This window comes from Mirounga angustirostris, unplaced genomic scaffold (assembly GCF_029215605.1).
Source record: "Mirounga angustirostris isolate CCGP_5_RB_7025 unplaced genomic scaffold, mMirAng1.0.hap1 SCAF_2, whole genome shotgun sequence".
NCBI lineage: Eukaryota > Metazoa > Chordata > Mammalia > Carnivora > Phocidae > Mirounga > Mirounga angustirostris.
The window spans coordinates 45,331,701-45,347,734 of NW_026991710.1; the positions used below are offsets into that span (position 1 = coordinate 45,331,701).

Here is a 16,034-nt window from a genome sequence, read left to right on the forward strand (position 1 = left end):
AGTAGAGGAGGCTGTGGTGGCAGTGGGCCCAGGATATGGACACCAAAGGAGGTGGTTATGGTGGCGTTGGTGGAAGAAATGGTGGTTATAGTGAAGGGGGATATTTTGGAGGAGGTAACTATGGTGGTGGTGGGAACTACAGTGATTTTGGAATTTACAGCGGACAACAGCAGTCAAATATGGACCCGTGAAGGGGGGCAGTTTTGGTGGAAGAAGCTTGGGTAGCCCCTATGGTAGTGGTTATGGATCTGGTGGTGGAAGTGGTGGATATGGTAGCAGAAGTTTCTAAAAGAACTCAGAAGAAAAGGGCTACAGTTCTTAGCAGGAGAGCGAGCGAGTTGTCAGGAAAGCTGCAGGTTGCTTTGAGATAGTTGTCCCAAGTGCATTAAAGGAATTGTAAAAATCTGCCACAGAAGGAATGATGATCCACTGTCAGAAAAGTTGCTGCAGCTTAAATAGGAAACCTTTCTTGTTCAGGACCATCATAGCCACAGTTTGCAAGACGTGCAGTGCAGCTGTTGCTTAATGCAATCTAGTGTCAATTAGATGTACATTCCTCTTTTGTTTTGTTTGTTTTTTTTAAAGATTTTATTTATTTATTTATTTGAGAGAGAGAGAGAAACAGCACGAGAGGGGAGAGGGTCAGAGGGAGAAGCAGGCTCCCTGCTGAGCCGGGAGCCCGATGTGGGACTTGATCCCAGGACTCCGGGACCATGACCTGAGCCGAAGGCAGTCGCCCAACCAACTGAGCCACCCAGGCGCCCTGTTTTTTTTTTTTTTTTTTTTTAAAGATTTTAAGTAATCTCTACACCCAATGTGGGACTCGAACTCATGACCCTGAAATCAATTCGCTTGCTCTACTGACTGAGCCAGCCAGGTGCCCCTAGATGTACATTCCTGAGGTCTTTTATCTCTTGTAGCTTTGCCTTTTTCTTTTTCTTTTCATTATATCAGGTATATTGCCCTGTAAATTGTGGTAGTGGTACCAGGAATAAAAAACTTAAGGAATTTTTAACTTTTCAGAAATAAATAAAAGAAAGGAACAATCTTTTCTTTGTTTCCCAGATGAGGCTTATAATGTATGCTCTTATGTGCACTTACAGGTATCAATTCCATTGTGGCCATTGCATCGTACACGGGATATAACCAAGAAGACTCTGTTATCATGAATCGTTCAGCTGTAGACAGAGGCTTTTTCAGGTCAGCTGTTTACAGTAGTTGTCAAAACACAGATACGGTGCAAACATTAATACTTCAATAAAAAAAGTTCTTAAAAAAAAAAAGAAAAAAGTTCTTGAAAAATAGGTTTGGCTTGTATGTATCCAAACTTCTTGGTGGTTTTGAAGGTCAGGCTGGAGGAAATTTTGATCCGACAACAGAGAAAATTTTCTGTTAAGATATTTACTCTTTTGCCTCCATTCATGAAGCTTTGTGGATATCTGGCAAGCACATACTGTTCTATAGATATCTGTATAGAGTTTAGTGTGGTGAAATCAGTGCCTTATTCCAGAAAACAGGAGGCCTGGTTGATGTCATGAATGACTGAAGACACTATTTCTTGTGTCTCAGGATTTTCAGATGCTAATATTTTGAGGTCCTTACCCCCCACTTTTTTGGTAAGCAAATATGTGTTTGCATTCATATAATACAGAAATGTCTAAAGAAATAAAAATAAACCTATTAATCTTAGGACCCATAAATAACTATTGGTTTTTTCCAATCTTTTTAAAATTGTCCTTCAATTATTTTATTGACAATCTCAAATACATAGCGTATGAAGATTGGTTAAAAACTGGAAATTTAGAAGATGGATTTTTTTCTGTATAGTGTCAGAGGATAGCACTAGGACCAGAGGGTGGGCATGATAGCTTAATATCATAAATTTCTCACTAGAAATATTGGAGCAGATCCTGAGTGACCATCTCTGAGGGTTATTATGGAAGGGATCCTTATTTTAGGTAGGAGGTTGCAGTTAATGACCTCAGGTCCTTCCTGTTCTCACATATAATCCAGCTGTTAAGATTACAGGTCAAATGCTACATGTGTGGCCCATGTAACAGCATTTAAGACTTAACTTTCAATATAGTAAACTCTTGTCCTAGATTAATGGTTTAAATTGTCTCCCAAGTATCAATTAAGTGCAAATTATCGGTATGTTCTAAGCTCTTTTATAAAGAGGAAAATAGAAGTTACCTTTATAACCATGTGTTTTTAGGTCTGTCTTCTATCGATCATATAAAGAACAGGAATCTAAAAAAGGATTTGATCAAGAAGAAGTTTTTGAGAAGCCAACTCGTGAAACATGCCAGGGTAAGTGATACTGACATTTAAATTATGGAATTTAAAGTCAGCATTCATGGTTGTCCTAATTAATACCTTCCCCTGCCCCCTGTCACATGGGAGTATGATTTCATGTTATTCTTAGAGCCTATATATAAGAAAAGGTGTGTTTGCCAAAAGTCTTTGCACATAGGAGTTGGCTTGTTACGGTCCTTCCATCCTGGTAGATCCTGCATTGAAGAGGGTATTTAGGAGATCAGAGAGGTCATGTAATTTCATGGGATACACTACAGCCCTTCTTACTTGTACTCTGAACTCTCCCTCCGTTTATGTGTTTGCATGGGAACTTCCCCCCCACCTCCACACTGGAGTGTGACCATAATATTTGTCTAGCCACAATATTTGTATACATTTAACAGATAAACGAGGTGATACCTAGCACTTTTTGTTTCTTCTAGAAAACTCAAACTTATTATCTAGTTAGAATTTTCACAGACACTTAAAAACGGTATATGCAGTGGGATGGATGGGATATCCCAGGGAAATATGTGTATCTGCTAGTTTTGACTTCTAATGGTATTGTGTGAAGTAAAATATGTTTGTTTTTTAAGTCATCTTTCTATTACTCCGTTTCCTGTGGGTGGTTCTGTGTAGTAGTGAATTGATGTCCAGTGGAGTTAAGATTACATAAGATGAAATTCAAAATTTCTGTGTGAGGATATGCGTAGAGGGCATATTCTTTTTCTTTTCTTTTTTAAAGATTTATTTATTTCAGTAAGAGAGAGCATGAGCACAGGGGGGAGGGGCAGAAGAAAAGGGAGAGAGAAAACCAAGCTGACTCGCCACAGAGCAGGACTCACGGCTTGATCTCATGACCCTGAGATCAGAACTGAGCTGAAACCAAGAGTCAGATACTTAACTGTGCCACCTAGGCCCTCCGAGGGCATATTCTTTTTTTTTAAAGATTTTATTTATTTATTTATTTGACAGAGATACAGTGAGAGAGGGAACACAAGCAGGGGAGTGGGAGGGGGAAGCAGGCTTCCCTCGGAGCAGGGAGCCCGATGCAGGGCTCCATCCCAGGACCCTGGGATCATGACCTGAGCTGAAGGCAGACGCTTAACAACTGAGCCACCCAGGCGCCCCAGGCATATTCTTTTTCATGTAAAAAAGAGATCAGAAGATGGCAACACCCTTATCCAAAATCACCCAGCATATAGATAGTCTGATTTTCCAGTGCTCAGTCCAGTGGTTTTTTAGAATTTCATAATAGTTTGTAGTATTTGGAATAAGAGCATTGTATTATTACTACAAATGGTTCATGGTGTTAAAGATTCCTATGAACTTCTCTCTGACTTGGAACTGATTTATATATTTGGTTTTAATCTTTTGGAGGGTTTATGTGACTTTTCTAAGATTTTATTTATTTGAGAAAGAGCATGCACGTGCACAAGTGGCGGGGAGGGCCAGAGGGAGAAGCACACTCCCCACTGAGCTGGGAGCCCGACGCAGGGCTCAGTCCCAGGACCCTGAGATCATGACCTGAGCTGAAGGCAGATGCTTAACCAACTGAGCCACCCAGGTGCCCCGGATTATGTGACATTTTAAGTACTTTATATAGTAGTACCATTTCAGAAAATTCCATGTCTTTTTCCTCATAGGTATGAGGCATGCCATTTATGACAAGCTGGACGATGATGGTTTGATAGCTCCTGGAGTCCGCGTATCAGGAGATGATGTTATTATAGGCAAAACAGTCACCTTGCCTGAAAATGAAGATGAATTGGAGGGCACTAATAGACGCTATACCAAGAGAGACTGTAGCACATTTCTGAGAACTAGTGAGACGGGCATTGTGGATCAGGTTATGGTAACTCTCAACCAGGAAGGATATAAATTTTGTAAAATAAGGGTGAGTGTAGCTTTTTCAAATTGCTGTTTATAAAAAGTAAACCAGGGCAACCTTCTCAGGTCCCCTCCCTCTTTGGGAGCTTCGTACTATCACTCAATAAACTTGCTTTGCTGCCTACCAAAAAAAAAAAAAAGTAAACCAGTTTGGCTTAAGTTAATTAATCTATTTTTATATGAATTCAGGTCCGCTCTGTTAGAATTCCACAAATTGGAGACAAATTTGCTAGTCGACATGGTCAAAAGGGTACTTGTGGTATTCAGTACAGACAAGAGGTAGGTATCTTGTATCTCCCTTACCCCAACCCAAAGTTCTGTTTAACATTTTATTGAATCAAAATTTGCTTTAACTTAAAAGTGCAAAGGTGATAGAGGCTTGACTTTTTAGTGTTGAATAAGAATATGAGCAGAGCATGTTGAACAGAATTGCGGACATAGAAAACTTCGGAGGAGGGGGGATCAGTTCCAGCTTTGTAGTTAAGGGAGTTGTCTCCTTTTAAAAATTTCTTTCTAGGATATGCCTTTCACCTGTGAGGGTATCACCCCTGATATCATCATAAATCCCCATGCCATTCCCTCTCGCATGACTATTGGTCACTTGATTGAATGTCTTCAAGGGAAGGTAAGAAAATATCTTAAAAATATATGTTCTAAACTGATGTTTCTTCCAAAATGATGATAGGTGATTTCTCTCATATTTGAGTCTGGGTTCTTTGTTGGAAAAAGCTAGTATGATACTTACTTTCCTGCTTTTAAGTTGGTTATGATTGTAGTGGGTTTTTTTCCCCCAGCAAAAACTTGTGAAGTTTTGGTTAAGTCAGAATTTTTGTAAAATTTACTACATCCAATCTCTGCATACATATATGGTTATCCTTTTGACTGGTTCAAAAAGAACCAGTAGATGGGGAAAAGAATCCGTAGATGAGGAGTTAATTCATTGGTGGTTAGTTCAGTGTGAACTTAATAATTGTATAGCTATATTATTAGCTATATTCATGCATCTTTCAGTGGAGGTTATCTATTTTTAAGTATCTTGTTCAGGTAGAATGGCTATATCCTAACACATGGGAGACTTGGTTTTACGGCATTAAAATGTCATTTTCTTTGAGCCATAGGAACTAGTTGGGAGTCTCATTCTTTTTTTATCTGGTCTTATGGATAGCTTCCTTTTTGAAAGCTTATAATTGAGTTGTCTTAATTTTTTCAGTAGATTAGTTTGTTATAAATAGTATTTCATTTAAGATGTTAAAATGAAACTTAAAATATTACGGCTTTCCATAACATAGATTTTTATGTTCAAAATCTTCCCTATATAGAAAGGCTTTTTAAAATTGAATATTTTTATTGATAAAGACTTATAAGAGATGACAGAAGGATTCAGTTTTTAAAGACTACTTTTTTTAAAAAAAGGTATCCGCTAACAAGGGTGAAATTGGTGATGCCACTCCATTTAATGATGCTGTTAATGTGCAGAAGATTTCTAATCTATTATCTGATTATGGCTACCATCTTAGAGGAAATGAGGTATGTTTGCTCTTACATTAGTAGCTGTGTCTATTTTTTATATGTGTGTAGTTTCATTTTTTAAAAAAATAAATTCTCTTAAAGTATGATGCATGCTTTAAATATGTGCACAAATCATAATTGTACAGCTTGATGAATTTATTTCACACAAAGTGAACACACCTGTGTGACTGGCACCCAGATCTTGAAAATTACCAGAACGCTTTTAGGCCTAGATGCCCCCTCATGTCTCCTTCCATTTACTATCCCCACCCCAACCCCAAGGTAAACAGTCTCTTGATTTTATATTAATTTTGTCTTTCAGTTTTCATATAAATGAAATCATATAGTCTGTGCACATATATTTAATATTTTTAAGTCTGTACGTCAAAATCTGTTTCAGGTCCTGTACAATGGGTTCACTGGTCGAAAAATCACATCACAGATTTTTATTGGCCCCACATATTACCAGCGTTTGAAGCATATGGTGGATGATAAGATTCATTCTCGTGCCAGGGGACCTATTCAGATCCTTAATAGACAGCCCATGGAAGGTAGATCTCGGTAAGAGAGCTGCATCACCATCATTGTTATTATTAACTAGCCTTTTTTAAATGAAAAATGTCAAACACATACAAAAATAGAGATAATGGTATAATGAAACCCCCCATGTGCCTGTCACTCCACATCAATAATTATGAATGGCCAACCTTATTACATTTACCTCCCCACTCCTACCAACTCCTGATTATTTTTGAGCAAAGCCTAGGCATCAGTTTCTTCTATAAACATATTTTGGCATGTATTTACGAAAGAGTGGTTCTCAAATTTCTTGGTTCCAGGACCCCTCAGAGCTTTTGTTTGAGTTGTATCTATTGATGTTAATCATGTTAGAAGTTAAAACTAAGACTTAAAATATTAATTTATTAAAAAATAACACTAATAAGGGGGCACCCGGTGGCTTGGTTGGTTGAGCATCTGACTCTTTTCAGCTCGGGTCATGATCTCAGGGTCCTGGGATCGAGCCCTGCCTTGGGCTCTGTGCTCAGTGGAGAGTCTGCTTGAGGATTCTCTCTCCTTCTATCCCTCCCCCTGCTTGTGTGCATGTGCATGCTCTCTCTCTCAAATAAATCTTAAAAAAATAAGCCCGTTGCACATTGACATAAATAACTTTTAATGGAAAATATATTTACCAAATAAATTTAGTGATGAGTGACATTGGTTTACCTTTTTGCAAATCTTTAAATTTTTTTTTTTTAGTTTTTTATTTATTTGCGAGAGAGAGAATGAGAGACAGAGAGCATGAGAGGGAGGAGGGTCAGAGGGAGAAGCAGAGACTCCCTGCTGAGCAGGGAGCCCGATGTGGGACTCGATCCGGGGACTCCAGGATCATGACTTGAGCCGAAGGCAGTTGCTTAACCAACTGAGCCACCCAGGCGCCTGCAAATCTTTAAATTTTTTTTAATGTTAATTCAATTATCCAACATATAGTACATCATTAATTTCAGATGTAGAGTTCAGTAACTCATCAGTTGCATATAACACTCATCATATCACATGCCCTCCTTAATGCCCTTAAAAGGTAGACTCTCTGCTGAGCAGGGAGCCCGATGTGGGACTCATTCCCAGGACCCCGAGATCATGACTGAGCTGAAGGCAGTCTCTTAACCAACTGAGCCCCCCAGGCGCCCCTGCAAATCTTTTTAATGAGCAGGCTTACTAGAAGACAGCAGGATTCTTGTATCTGCTTCTGCATTCATTCCATTGCAGTATTTTTTATATTTAAGTATATGAGGAAAATCCTATCTCACATAGATATGTGGTTGGAAAAGGGAGGAATATTTTAATAACCTTTTTAGGTGACTGTGGATATTATTTTTTGATGCTATGCCAAAAGTTGTAGTTTCTTAAAGGTTAGCTGTGATGTAGGATCTGAAACCATATCAGTGAATCATTTGTATTTATCAGCGCCCCTTATGCGTTGTTCAGGGGTCACCTGTAACCTTGATATTATTAAGTATCTGATGTTCAAATTTTCCTGATTGGATAATTTTTAAATAGGTTTGTTGATTTCGATCAGGATACAAATACGTCTGTGCTTTGCAGGTGAAGGGTTTTGTTTTGTTTTTAAATCTATAGGTTGCCCTCCAACCTTTTTTCCTTGCAGTTGATTTGTTGAAGAAACTGGATTGTTTGCCCTGGAGGGTTTCTCAGACTCTGGATTTTGCTGATTGCATTCGTGGGCTGTACATTTCTATTTGTCTTATAAACAGCTAATTAGGTCTTGAGCTTTGATGAAATGGAAGGATTGCATTCTTTTGGAGTAATACTTATAGGCAGTGTTGTATATTTCCAGTATCTGGTTGTGTCTTACAATTTTAGCAGTTATGTATGATCATTACTTGAAGCCCTTAATTAAATAGGGACTGCAAATTGTTGAGATTCTAATTTTATCATTTCTTCACTTAATAGCTGGAATACTGCTGGAGAGAGAAACTTTTGTTTCCTCAACTGCTTATCTCGTGACATAGTTCATATAGGCAGGATAAATGCTTGATTCTTTCTCTTTACCAGTTTTCAAAATAATGTTGTCTGTCATCCTCCAGAGTTGACCGATAAGTTTTTTGGTATTAGAAAATCATTGGTTTTATGTATTTTGTATATTGAGACTGTTAAGGAAGCCATCACCATCCACTTTTTGGCCATTTGAACAATGCATTTCATTTCACTTCCATACTGGCGAAACCTGTTATCATTCACCTGTTCTTTCCATTACTTTTGCCACTGTACATTTATTTCAGGCTTGATTGCCTGGGAGACTCATTCATGGAGAAGCTGCTTTATAAAAATAATCTGTTCTTTGTTCCTTAACAGTGATGGTGGCCTGCGGTTTGGAGAAATGGAACGAGATTGTCAGATTGCCCATGGAGCAGCCCAGTTTTTAAGGGAAAGATTGTTTGAGGCATCAGATCCATATCAGGTTCATGTTTGCAATCTTTGTGGAATAATGGCGATTGCTAACACGAGGACCCATACGTATGAATGCCGGGGCTGCCGCAATAAAACCCAGGTGTGTAGACCTTATTGGCAGTTGATACTTGTTTAGGATATAACCATGTTGGTCTCATCATCCAGGCAGGTTCATTGTGGTGGAACAGACTGGCATTTTCACAATTTTGAATAACACCTGTATAAAGATTCCTAGTTTAAAATGAGGAAAAAGATAATTTGCTTTTTCTAAAAACCAGTTTTGGTGGGATAATTTCTCTAAGCTGGTCATCTTTTGGAAATAATAAGGATGTGTACAAGGGAATTTAAACATTTTAAATTAAGGAGTTTAAATCTTTTGAGAAGGGTGAATATAAATTATGTCTGGCAGGAAGGCTGAAATACCAAAGCCTCTCAGGAGAAAGAACCACAAGCCCAGGTAGCAGGATGAGTGTTACCAGCCCTTATTTATCATCTACAATACCAAAACCTTATATCTTTCTGGGGTAGGGAAGTGGGGTCACTTCAAATACAGTTTTGCTAATTACCTTTTTCTCCTCCCCCCAGATTTCTTTGGTGCGAATGCCTTACGCGTGCAAACTGCTGTTTCAGGAACTTATGTCTATGAGTATTGCACCTCGAATGATGAGTGTTTAGCTCTTTTAAGAGAGTCTCAAGATAACTTGTAAATATTTGTTTCTTCAAGATTTTTTTTAAAAAAAAGTACTGCATTGTGAAAGCATTTTATTGATTTTAATTACATGCATGCTTTTCTTCTGTAAATAGACAATAAATTTTTGTAGATAGTCTTGATGTGTTATCTTTATTTTGGATTTCCTCTATGTGAAACCAGTGAATATAACTAAGCGTTAGTGGGTTGGAGGAAAAGAAACTGGTTATTAGCCAAGAACAGGGCTGTAGTTATCCAGGACTTTCAGTGATGCAGACGGGTATATTTTGCAGGTTTATAGGTCAGCACCTTCACCTAGTTAAAGAAAAAGATGAAAATTAGTTACAGATATGGATGTGGTTGACTTTCTGATCTTTAGGTACTTTTTAGTATTTCCAAATAAACGAAGATGTTAAAATGTGGGGATAAAGGGTATGTGAGTAACTGTACAAATGAGAGGGTGGAATGCTCTTTGGAATGTGAGCTATGGGATTTTGTTGTACTGGGCTATGCATAAGCCATGGACCTTGTTAACAGAAGTGGAAGAGCTTGTTTCACAGACAAGCAAGTTGAGATGGAGAGAGGCTTAGGAACTTCCTCGGCCATGAAGCTTTCACTCAGCATTCCAAGTGGAGGATAATTAGGGGCAGAGCTGAGACGCAAACATGACTTGACGCTGAGCTCCTGCTGTTCATCACCTGGCTTTACACAGCCTGGCCGAGGAGAGTCTGACCAAGCCTGTGTTTACTTGATACTTCCTCCTTCCATACCGCAGGTGAGCGATCTGCACAGGGGGATGGGCCAGCAGATGTGGATAGTAAATTTTGTTCAATTTTTGGTTTACGAGAAGCCAGTTCAGACATCGGTCTAAGAGAAGTATATAAATGTAAAATAGCATTTCCCTGACGCTGCTAGGAGAGGTGCTTGAGAGGAAGCTTTTTTGATGGTGAAGAAGAGAGTTGGGTCCTTGCCAGTATACTCTCCCTTCTGGCTTGTTCTTATAAAAGCTCAAAGTGAAGGACCAGAATTGCTCACAATCAAATCATTCATTTATTTATTTATTTTTTACAATCATTTACTTTAAAATGGAAATTTAATGTAATAGTTGCAACACCAAGGAAGACTGCCATGTGGATAGAGAGGGGAAATAGAAGCCATTCCGTTCAAGACTGAGATGTGAGATAAGGTGAAAGCATCATCTTCCTAACAGAAGCATTCCATTAACCATCCAAATGTTCTTTTAGAGCCCTGTGCTCTCCATTTTGATGGCATGCCTTTGTGAATAACAATTTCATAAGAGCCATGATGTCGGATACTCTCATCCTTGGTTCTGTTCTGTTCTTAAACAAAAGCACTAGTCCTTAAATAGTTGTGAGATTTATTACCTACCTTTTTCCACTGGTATTTCATTGTGAGGGATCAAACACTGTAATTTTTGCCGATGCTGAAGCCTGTCCTTGAGAATTGGATGCATGGCACTCATATTCTCCAGCATCTTCCTTACTGAGAGGAGATACCTGTGAAAAAAAGCATCTTTAGCTCCTCTATGGCAGTCCTCTCTTCCCTGTGGCTTCAGTTAGGTCATTATTTCTTAGGATGAATCGGGGATTTATAGCAAAGACATTGCCAGAAAGAGTGCAGGTTCTGTGCTGCAAGACGGACAGCTTGCCCCCGGTGTTCTGCCGGGAGGATTCACACTCTAAGGCACAGCACGGACAGCTTTTGATCACACTACATAGTTTAAGAACTGTGAACAGGTGCACATACCAGTTTGAGGAAGACCTTGATAGGGTATAAGTACAATTTCGAAGTATCAAAGGTCAAGTAAAAATAACTTAATTAAAATAATTAATGCTCAGGCCATTTTGTACCCTGTAAGGATTTTGCTTTGAATTTTTTTTGTGTGTTTTAAAGTAAGCTCTAGGCCCAACATGGGGCTTGAGTTCATGACTCTGAGATCAAGAGTCACATGCTCTACCGACTGTGCCAGCCAGGCGCCCCTGCTTTGTATTTATTTTTTTAAGATTTTATTTATTTATTTGGGGGAGCTGCAGGCAGAGGGAGCGGGAGAAGGAGGTTCCCTCGATGTGGGGCTTGATCCCAGGACTCCGGGATCATGACCTGAGCCGAAGGCAGAAGCTTAACCTGCTAAGCCAGCGAGGGGCCCCCTGCTTTGAATTCTTAAAAGAAAAAAATTAGTTCTTATTTGTTGGTTTTTTCCAAAACATTCAACCAATCTCAGCTCTTTTTTAAGTTCCCTCCGAAAGAGGAGTAGCAGTTTCCTGGTAGGCCTGTTCCAAAGAGGTGTGGCTGCCAGGGCACGTACTTTCAGCTTGGCAGGACGTCTGGCACCTTTGCCAGGTTTGCTGAGTCTAATCCTAGGAATGAAATCCTTGCCAACCCTCGGTACTCACCAGCACCCAGCCAGTGACTTCATGCTTTTCTGGGCCACCCCGGGTCTGAATAGCCAGGTTGTCCCGGTCACCAGGCAAGAGTTCTGTCCTTTGAACTCCATAGTTACCCCTTTTTACCTACAAAAACAAAAGGAAATAGTCTTTTGAGTTTTCTGCACTGAATTATCAACTTGGAAGTAGACACATTCTTAGAGCTGTACAGGGCATACATTAGACTTTCTAACTGGATTAAACCCAGCAATTTCCATATTACTCTTTCCTGAATAATTAAAGATCTTCTTTTATTTCTTCCTATCAGTTTCCCTCTAAAGTTTATATATTTTAAACTAATGTATTTCTCTGCATGCTTGGGGAATACACACCATCATACTTTGCTGCCACTGACTACCATCATTCACTCATGCCCTTGTAAATTCTGCCTGTCTTTGCTGTGCTTTTTCTTGCTTGCCACGCCGTGTTTGACAAACTGTGTCACCAAGTGCTAGGTTTGATTCTTGGGACCAAGTCCTACAACCACCTCTGTAATGGAAAACAGTAGGTTGAGTCCAAAACATTCCTTTTGTTCTGAGGGCTAAGGATTCATTCTAACGATTTACTAAGGACCAGTGAGCAAAAACGCCTATCAAATACACGCTGTCACCGTTCTCCTATGACAAAAGCTGCCTGCTGCCCACCCCTGTGCGTCATGACGAGAATAGGGATGGGTTGTTAAGACATTGTTTCCTTGGTTTGAGGGTAATAGTGAACACTGTCCTAATTTCCCCCCTCATGAACTGTTCATAATATAAACTCTGGAAAATACACAAAAAATCTATGGAAAAATAAAATTTACTTGTAAAACTTCTGTACATACACACTTAGCATAAATTTCTAGAAGTGGAATTGCTGAGTCACAGAGTACAAGTATTTTAAAGCTTGTGACAAGGATGGGTTTAAAAAAGATCAAAGGGATACACGAAGCAGTGCTTGTTTATTCCATCCCAGGCCACCTTTAAGAGCTAGGTTGATGTTTACCGATATTACTTGTAATTAGAAAAAAGGATTTGCAATCTCACAGGTAGTTCTCATTTTCTTTCATTATTAAGTAAATTCTGAGTCCCAGAAGCCCAGCTGACAGTGTGGACACTCCCCATGCGTGTTACTTCTTCCTGCATGATCCCACTCCCACCACAGGCCGTTAAGCTGCTTGTCTCAACTTCAAACCAACTCTTTATTTTTTCTGCAGTGTGACACCAGGGCTGGGGCTCTGAAAACCACGAGGGATCTAGGCCAACTCCTACTCTATAAAAAAAAAACCCCTAGCATTATTGATTTCGAATGCCTGGATTTTGCTTGCTTGCTTTTTCCCCCTGGGATTTCCCTCTATTGCAACTATTAGAGAAAACCAGGTATCTTAGTGTTTTTCGCACAGAAGTGCTAGCAAGACAAAACATAAACTTAGTAGGCATCTTTTTTCCTTCTGTTTCCCCAGTAGCTGGCAAAAACAGTTCATGCTAGTGCATGATTCTGAAATATTTGAAAATGGTTTTAACAGTGGTGTAAGTATTGATTCAATGGCCAAAGTAACATATCTCTGGTCTTAAGTGAGTTTCAGAATTCTCTAAGAGCTTTGTGTGGGACCAGAGCAGAAAAACACTACTGCATGAGGTACTGAATCTCAGCAACTGAACTGTTGGTCCTCAGATTATGTCACTCCTGGTAAGGAGCGTTCTGTGCCAGTTAACCTGATCCACTTCATACAGAGAAACTGTTCTTGTCAAGCATTTGATTGGGAAGTGAATATTTATATATAACAGAGCTCATATTTTAATATATTGTAAAAAGCTACACACCACATAGAAAACATGTAGAAATGTCAAGAATTATTACATGGTAAACTTTTATATGGCACATTCTGTTGCTCCCTTATGTGAGGGGAGTTTGTTGATCAATATGTTTTATAGTTTGGAAAAAAAAAAAAGGATGCAGGCTGAGAAAAGTGGCTTCTGAGACAATTTGACAGATGTGCAATGGGCTGGAAGTGCTTCAGAGTTTGAACCTTAGAAATCTAGGCAGAAAAAAACGCCTAGTAGTCACTGCTTGCCATGAGAGTTCAACTAGGGGGAGAATCAGAGGGAGATCCAGGAAGTCATTTCAGCTCTCTCTGCTTGTATTTTAGCTGCAACAACATCTTCCTAAATCCTGCTATTGCAGATAAACAATTAATAATGAAAAGTGCTAGTGGTTACCGAAGCAGGATGAAATAGTGTGATTCTTACAGGTGAATACATTTCAAGGGGTTCACTGAATTTCAGGAAACCATTAAAGGACATTTATGCAGTATAGAACATATTTGCTGTGCCTTTTTGGTGAAGTTTCAGAAGAGGTTTATGACGAAACTTTGAGATCCCCAGCCACTGTAACCCATTAAAGACAAAATGTCTAGGAAAAAAATATTTGTAATACGCAAGAAAGGGTCAATATCTCTCATGTACAAAAAGCCACAGACACTAATAATTAGAAACAACCTAACAGAAAAATGGGTAAAAGATACTTGAACAGGCAATTCATATAACACAAATATGAAAATATTCTCTTCAAAATATATAAAGAACTCCACAGCCAAAAAACAAGTAATCCAATTAAAAATGAGCAGAAGACATGAACGGTATTTCTGTAAAAAAGACATGGATGGCCAACAGACACATGAAAGATGCTCAACATCACTCATCATCAGGGAAATACAAATCAAAACTACAATGAGATGCCACCTGACATGTCAGAAGGCCTCAAGTCAAACCCACAAGAAACAAGTGTTGGCGAGGATGTGGAGAAAATGGAACCCTCATGCGCTGCTGGTAGAAATGCAGACTGGTGCAGCCACTGTGGAAAACTGTATGGAGGGTCCTCAAAAAGTTAAAAGAACAACTACCCTATGATCCAGTAAGTGCACTGCTGGATATTTACCCCCCAAATACAGAAACACTAATTCAAGGGGATGCACGCACCCCTATCTTTATAGCAGCATTATTTACAATAGCCAAATTATAGAAGCAGCCCAAGTGTCCATTGATAAATGGATAAAGATGTGGTGTATACACATACACACACAATGGAATATTATTCAGTCATAAAAAGAATGAAATCTTGCCATTTGTAATGACGTGGATGGAGCTAGAGGGTATTGTGCTAAGCGAAATAAGTCAGAGAAAGACAAATACCATATAATTTCACTTGTATGTGGAATTTAAGAAACCAAAGGAACAAAGGGAAAAAAAAAGACAAATTGAAACAGACTATTTTTTTACAGTAGGTTCCATGCCCAGCATGGAGCCCAACGCAGTGCTTGAAATGACAATCCTGAGATCAAGACCCGAGGTGCAATCAAGAGTCGGATGCTTAACCAACTGAGCCACGCAGGTACCCCTACAGACCCTTAAGTACAAAGAACTGATGGTTACCAGAGGGGAGGTGGTGGTGGTGGGGGAAATGGGTAAAACAGGTGATAGGGATTAAGGAATGTATTTGTGATGAGCACCAGGTGATGACTGGAACTGATGAATCACTATATTGCACACCTGAAACTAATATACACCGTATGTCCGCCTACGGCTCAGATCATGATCTCAGCGTCGTGGGATCGAGCCCAGCTTGGGCTCCCTGCTCAATGGAGAGTCTGCTTCTCCCTCTCCCTCTGCACCCCACCCCCCTTGCACTCAGTCTGTCTCTCAAATAAATAAAATCTTTTTTTTTTTTTTAAAGATTTTATTTATTTATTTGACAGAGAAAGACACAGCGAGAGAGGGAACACAAACGGGGAGTGGGAGAGGGAGAAGCAGACTCCCCGCCGAGCAGGGAGCCCGATGCGGGACTCGATCCCGGGACTCCAGGATCATGACCTGAGCCGAAGGCAGTCGCTTAACCAACTGAGCCACCCAGGCGCCCTCAAATAAATAAAATCTTTAAAAAAAATTAAAATTAAAAGATTGCCAAACCACAAAGAAATTTAAATATTACAATGTGAAAAAAAAATATCCTTGGGGCGCCTGGGTGGCTCAGTCGGTTAAGCAGCTGCCTTCGGCTCAGGTCATGATCCCAGGGTCCTGGGATCGAGCCCCGCATCGGGCTCCCTGCTCGGCGGGAAGCCTGCTTCTCCCTCTCCCACTCCCCCTGCTTGTGTTCCCTCTCTCACTGTCTCTCTCTCTCTGTCAAATAAATAAAATCTTAAAAAAAAAAAAAAATCCTCAACATAGTCAAGGAAATTAAAGCAATAATGAAAGGATATTTTTATC

General features: G+C 39.6%; 2 protein-coding genes across 4 annotated transcripts in view; one reads left to right on the forward strand and one right to left on the reverse strand.

Moving 5' to 3' along the window:
• Positions 1–9,488, forward strand: part of POLR2B (RNA polymerase II subunit B) — a 47,693-nt gene extending 38,205 nt beyond the window's left edge. For all 3 annotated transcript variants that reach the window (XM_064584547.1, XM_045881085.3, XM_045881086.3), the window contains 9 exons: positions 1,104–1,200; positions 2,216–2,310; positions 3,942–4,192; positions 4,375–4,464; positions 4,703–4,810; positions 5,599–5,712; positions 6,095–6,255; positions 8,566–8,761; positions 9,247–9,488. In XM_064584547.1, the coding sequence (XP_064440617.1) occupies positions 1,104–1,200; positions 2,216–2,310; positions 3,942–4,192; positions 4,375–4,464; positions 4,703–4,810; positions 5,599–5,712; positions 6,095–6,255; positions 8,566–8,761; positions 9,247–9,336 (1,202 nt within the window). In that variant the 3' untranslated portion in view covers positions 9,337–9,488. The remainder of the gene's footprint in view (positions 1–1,103; positions 1,201–2,215; positions 2,311–3,941; positions 4,193–4,374; positions 4,465–4,702; positions 4,811–5,598; positions 5,713–6,094; positions 6,256–8,565; positions 8,762–9,246) is intronic.
• IGFBP7 (insulin like growth factor binding protein 7) overlaps positions 9,407–16,034 on the reverse strand; it is a 70,188-nt gene continuing 63,560 nt past the window's right edge. The window contains exons 3-5 of the mRNA XM_045881088.2: positions 11,764–11,880; positions 10,739–10,866; positions 9,407–9,664 (exon numbers count right to left, since the gene is read on the reverse strand). Of these exons, the coding sequence (XP_045737044.1) occupies positions 10,756–10,866; positions 11,764–11,880 (228 nt within the window). The 3' untranslated portion in view covers positions 9,407–9,664; positions 10,739–10,755. The remainder of the gene's footprint in view (positions 9,665–10,738; positions 10,867–11,763; positions 11,881–16,034) is intronic.